Source organism: Rhododendron vialii, chromosome 2a (genome assembly GCF_030253575.1).
Source record: "Rhododendron vialii isolate Sample 1 chromosome 2a, ASM3025357v1".
In the NCBI taxonomy this organism is placed as follows: Eukaryota; Viridiplantae; Streptophyta; class Magnoliopsida; order Ericales; family Ericaceae; genus Rhododendron; species Rhododendron vialii.
In genome coordinates, this window is record NC_080558.1 from 21164345 (window position 1) to 21170022 (window position 5678).

General features: G+C 37.9%; 1 protein-coding gene across 4 annotated transcripts; it reads left to right on the forward strand.

Moving 5' to 3' along the window:
• The first annotated feature begins 1873 nt into the window (after positions 1-1873).
• On the forward strand, positions 1874-4978 carry LOC131316492 (dof zinc finger protein DOF5.4-like). Of its 4 annotated transcripts, none has more exons than XM_058345881.1 (3): positions 1874-2296; positions 2591-3156; positions 4165-4978. In XM_058345881.1, the coding sequence occupies exons 2-3, from the start codon at positions 2924-2926 to the stop codon at positions 4742-4744; spliced, it is 813 nt and encodes a 270-aa protein (XP_058201864.1). In that variant the 5' UTR covers positions 1874-2296; positions 2591-2923; the 3' UTR covers positions 4745-4978. The 4 variants fall into 4 exon arrangements, with proteins under 4 accessions (XP_058201864.1, XP_058201865.1, XP_058201863.1 ...); XM_058345882.1 differs by having other exon boundaries at positions 1874-2069; XM_058345883.1 differs by having other exon boundaries at positions 1880-2037.
• Positions 4979-5678: the final 700 nt, after the last annotated feature.

Here is a 5678-nt window from a genome sequence, read left to right on the forward strand (position 1 = left end):
TTTCGATAGGACATGCTTAAGCTTAGATACTTATTCCATTTGAATCAAAATCTCTCTCATGTATTCTTCATATGTGATGTAAAATGGACCCATCACAACTCCATTTGACCATCCGAACCACTCACTTAGCAAAGTGTTAATTATCTAACCCAGATATTAGGATGATTGAACATCGACATTCATTCAAACGAAGCATATTTATAAAAAAAAAACTAATGTGTCTTCAAACTTTGACTGTTGATTTCTTTTCGCCAAATTAATATGATTTGCCTAAACGTTTATACCAATATTTAAATCACCATAATTTGGGCATGGACAATAAGCACATCAAGCCTTACAAAATGCACAATTCAAATTATCTATAGTGGCTCTCATTTAACGTCACACGATCAGAAACCAAATAAAGAAGATCTTGATTTCACTTTCTTTTGCCGGTGAAACTGTGCAATCAAAAGTGTAGGCCGGATAAATGCGTCCAATCTCTCCATCCATCACGCAGTTAACCAAACATGCCCCTTGATCATGAGCTATGATAACCACAAATGGGTTGACCTCATCACTTACGTTGAGGGTTCGTTGAGGATGATGAATTGTCAGTACATAGTATAGTTATCTTATGAGTACTGCTATATACACCGACCATTTTGGACCGAAACCGTACCGACGGCCGCGCGCGGCCGTCTCCGGCCACCGGACGGCCGATCCGAGCCGTCCAAAAATTTTAAAAAAAAAAACCGAGGGGCCCAGCGCGGGAATCAACGTCATCCGATGTGTGTAGGGTGCTTGATCTAAACACCCTATTTTTCGTGTATATATGCGGCCGCGCGCGGCCGTCGGTACGGTTTCGGTCCAAAAATGGTCGGTACACATAGGATTTTCCGTTATGTTAACCCCCTGGGTGGAGCAGTTGTAACCCCTAACGGACACCGACGTCACCCGCCCTTCCCCCGTCTCTCGTCACGTTCTTCTTCCGTTAGTATAACGGTCAACATAAGTCCACTAATTACCAAAAAACAAAAAAACAAAATAATACTCCTAATGAATTTTGCCAAAACAACCAGTGAATAAACTTGCAAGAGAAAATCAATTCAATCACGTGGTTAACGATTCCTATCGATATAGTAATTTTTTGCCTAGTTTTTAAATTAATTAGTTATTCCAAGAGAGCGATTCGAAATACATTTTCAGACTACAGAGTGTGCCCATTTGATCTGTTATACTACATTATCTAACCCAAAGAAGTGGACTTTTATGCTGAAATTTTTTTATTTTTATTGCAACATTTTATATCAATTTAAAATATAAATTCTAAACACTATTAAAATTCATTGATTTTCTTTTCCGCTAGGAGTATTTCCCTTTTTCAAAAATTAAGGGATGTTTCCACTGACAAAAAATACTATCTAAAAACTTAATGTATTTTATCATTTCGTTTTTAATAACAAAAAAAGTTTATGCATTTTACCATCTCGTTTTCACGAACAAAAAAATTATTGACAAAAACTCTTTTTGCTACAGTAACATCTACTCACAAACCCATCAATAATTTATTCACTATCAAAAATAATTTGTCAACTTATTTTTTTATCGAAAATACCTAACAATTTTTCGACCACAAATAAAAATTTATAAAATTTTCACTACTAGAAATACCCTCTAAATTTAAGTGGGGTTTAAAAGCTGCTGGAAACATCAAACATGGATGTGTATTTGGAGAACCTGAATGTCAAAAGACAAACTTGACCCTCAGTTTAACGAGAAAACTGGATGTAAACGGGGGGTAATATTGACTTTGCATTCTAATTCGCCGTCAGAATAATCGAGGGCGGGCCCAAAATCATGTCAGCGAACGGAATATAGAAAGGGGAAGCAAAAAAACAAAATTTGCAACAGAAAACCAGAGAGAGAGAGAGAGAGATTTTAAAGAGAGAAGGTGAGGTTGGAGGACTCTGACACAGCAGCCACCCAGTTCACGACCACCACGCGGGTGGCGCCGCCGTCGCCTCTGCTACCCAAAGGCCTCTCCCCCTTGTTGTGGTCCACACCACCCTATACCCCTCAAGGCTCAAGTCCTTGTTTCTTTAATCCTACTTCCAGAATATTCTCGCTCCAAATAAAAACCCTTCCCTAGCTTTCTCTCTCTCTCTCTCTCTCTCTCTCTCTCTCTGTGCCTACTTTCCCTTTCTCGGTGTGGAATAAAATCTCGTTAATCTGAACATGTTTTCTGATTTATATCAGATTTTATTGCTGCGTTCATGTGATGACTGACGATGGATATTCAATTGAAGTCCAACTTGTATGTTTTGTGTCTCAGAATTCATTTTTTTTGCACGATCTTCGATAAATTTTGTGTTCATATAATCACTTAAGAAAACCCATTTCTACTGATAATCACTTTACTTTCCCTCCCTCTCACCTCCTTCACTGACACATAAAAACACACTCTCTCTTTCTCTCTCTCTCTCTCTCTCTCTAAAATCTAAATCTGCACATCCCTCACTTAGGTTATGAAAATCCAAGGAGATTTCGTTACTGGATTTTCTTTTGTTATTCTGTTATTAATGAACCCTTGATTTTGTATGTGGATTAGGTCTGTGAGAGAGAGAAGTCATCAGTCATCAGATCAACAAATCCGCATGCAAATAAGTTCAACAAAATCGCCCTTCATTTCCCCCCCCCCCCCCCCCCTTCTGTCTCTCTCTCTCTCTAGATTCTCAGCATCCGAACAGTCGCATAGTTGAGTTCATACGTACCTAATATCTCTATTGCTAGATTTGAAAACGCTGCCGAATTTAATTCGCATGCACCCGAAGACTATCCCCACCAAGATCAAAAGGCCTCAAAGAAAATCTCCATATTTTCAACATCTACATACAATCCATATATATAGGTGTATATATAGAGAGAGAGGTGTGGGAGAGAAATGGATCAAGGGAGATTAACGGCAGGAGAAGAGGAGGAGATGGTGAAGCAGCAGCGGCGGGCGCAGGATCATTCGCGGCGGGGGAAGCCGCCGGAGAATAATCAGCAGATTCAGCACCACCACCAGCTGCACCCGCAGAAGTGCCCTAGATGTGACTCGCTTAACACCAAGTTCTGCTACTACAATAATTACAGCCTCTCTCAGCCGCGTTACTTTTGCAAGGCTTGTCGCAGGTACTCGATCTCTTGGCTTTGATCCGTCGCTAAATTGTTGACCGCTAACTTATTTAAAAGCTAGGTCGGTGCTGTTAAGGAAATATAGTCGCAAAGATGTGCCAAAGTGGTCCTCTTTTTCAGGAGCAGCAAAATAATTAGAACTGTTATGGATATTGTTTTTTTTTTTTTTTTTATAGCTTTCTTTTTTATCAACAAGATCGCAGAAAGCTTATTTATGTGAATCTACAAGTACGAAGGTTAGGCATGAAAAGTAGTTTAATTGAATTTGGGCTAGGGTTTTGTCGATGGGAACTACTTACACTTCATCAATTCCATGATTTTAGTTCCATTTTAATTCATTATGAAAAGTCGTGTCGATCAAAAAATGATAGACTTATTTCTGTCATTTTTTTTTACCAAATTAAAGTGCTGATTGAGATTTTTAAATTAGTGCACAACATTAACAAAATTATGCATGAAAGTATTTAAATTTTTGTTTGAAAAGTTGCACGACTTTAAGTATTGGAGTAAAATTATAAGAGGGAGGGTACGCGCAATATCTAACCCGTTATAAATATAAAATAAAGCAAATTAGTTGTCAAATAACGTTTGCTTTTTTTTTTTTGTTTTACTAATTACTAATTTAAAATAAATACATAAATAGGCAAATAAGCCCTTATTTGGTATGGTAAAAGTTTTGAGAAATATTTTTTATTAGATAATATAAAGAGAGAGAGATGAATAAAAGTAATAAGTGGAGGAAAATCTTATCGAAACTATGCTGAGAGGTAGGGGTGGTTTTGGGTACCCAAGTAAACTTCTTTTAATTTAAGTGTGTTTGGTTAACGAGAATCTGACGGTAATGATACATTCTCAAAAGAAGCGACACTTTAGAAAGAAAATATGTAGTTGTTGAAGGGCTTGACGCCTAGCTAGAATATGTTCTTTTGGACTCTACATTATCGTCATGTAAAAACTTAAAATTGCTTGAGAGAGTGTTGATTTTAAGTTATTATACCTCAATAGGTACTGGACTCAAGGCGGAACCCTAAGGAACGTACCCGTCGGGGGTGGATGCAGGAAAGGAAAGCGGAGCAAAGCCTCGTCTTCCGGAGGCGGCGGCGAGAGTTCGAGATCTCAATCTTCACAAGCACCACTGCCGCTGCCGCCGCACGAGCTCCAAGTGACTCAAAATCTTGCCGCCAAAGAGCTTGCTAATTCGGGCCTTCCCCCAATGAATTTACCATATTATTCAGGTGGCGGGTTTTTGTCTTCTCTAGCAGCTATGCAATCGTTGAGCCACCAACCTCAGATACCCTTCAATCCACCACTCAACATTGGCGGCCAATTTGGAAGCTCTCCTAATTTGGCTCTTTTGCAAGGGCTAAATTTGCCATCTTTTGTCTCCCAACAACAACATGCCCAAAATCAGCAGCAAAATGATCAGTTTTACCAAATGGGTACTCAGAGCTTGATGCAGCCAAACAGGGCCCTAGGTTCGTGGGATCCAAACATCATCAACCCCAGTTCTACTAACCCTAATGCTTCCAATCCTAGTGGGAGTAGTACTTCTCTGAACCAGAATCAGTGGCCCGATCTACCTTGATCAAAAACTTTGTACACCCTTTCAAGCTATATAGCCACCAAAGAAAGCGTAAAGTTTTAATACTATAGTTCTCAATTTGTTCTGTATACAAAACATCACTTCGTTTCTTGTGTTCTTATAGAGAATTTGGGGGTTGGGTTGTGTTTTGAACTTTTTTGGGTTAAAGTTAGTGAGATACATGTTTGAGCTTTTTGTTTGGGATTGCTTTTATAATTAAGGCTTTCTTTTTGCTCACTTATTGCTCATCAAATCGATCATATAAAGCTTACGTTATTAAAGGAAGGCGTACTAGTAATTGCACTACTTATATCATCAGTTTGATAACTTGTAGTATAAAGCTTAGACGGTTAGAGAGAGCTGGGTGAGTAATAATTGCATAACTTGTATCATCAATTTAACTATACTTTTATCTTATTTAGTAGCCAAAAAGATTCAACTGTACATGCAGGATTTATTTCTTACCAAAATATATTGGTAGAAAGAAATTAGTACATAATTTTTTTGTTTAATTTGATGCATAATTAAATTGTCGGTGTGCAACGTTAATTATCTAAAAACTTTGTCAGTTTAGCAAGACTTGTATTGGTATTGCTTATGAATCCGAAATGTTGAATTATCAAAAGCCTAGTTGCTTTATTGCTTTTTAATTGATCAACCAGGGTTTGTTGAGTGTGAAAAATCGTGTGCTTGTGAAGAAGTTGATATCCGGGGGACTAATTGCGTACAGTTTATTCATGAAATATTCAAAAAAGCGTGTATCAATGATACATCAAATTTGCAAATAGAGTGAACCAAATGGTAGATGTCCTATCTCCTTGCACCAAGCTACTGAGGTTTCAAACTCCCCTAGCTCCATCCCTTTTTCCCTAGCTATAAATTACTAGTGGAGTAGTAGAATAGAATTTGTTTTTTGCCAAAAAAAAAAAAAAAACAA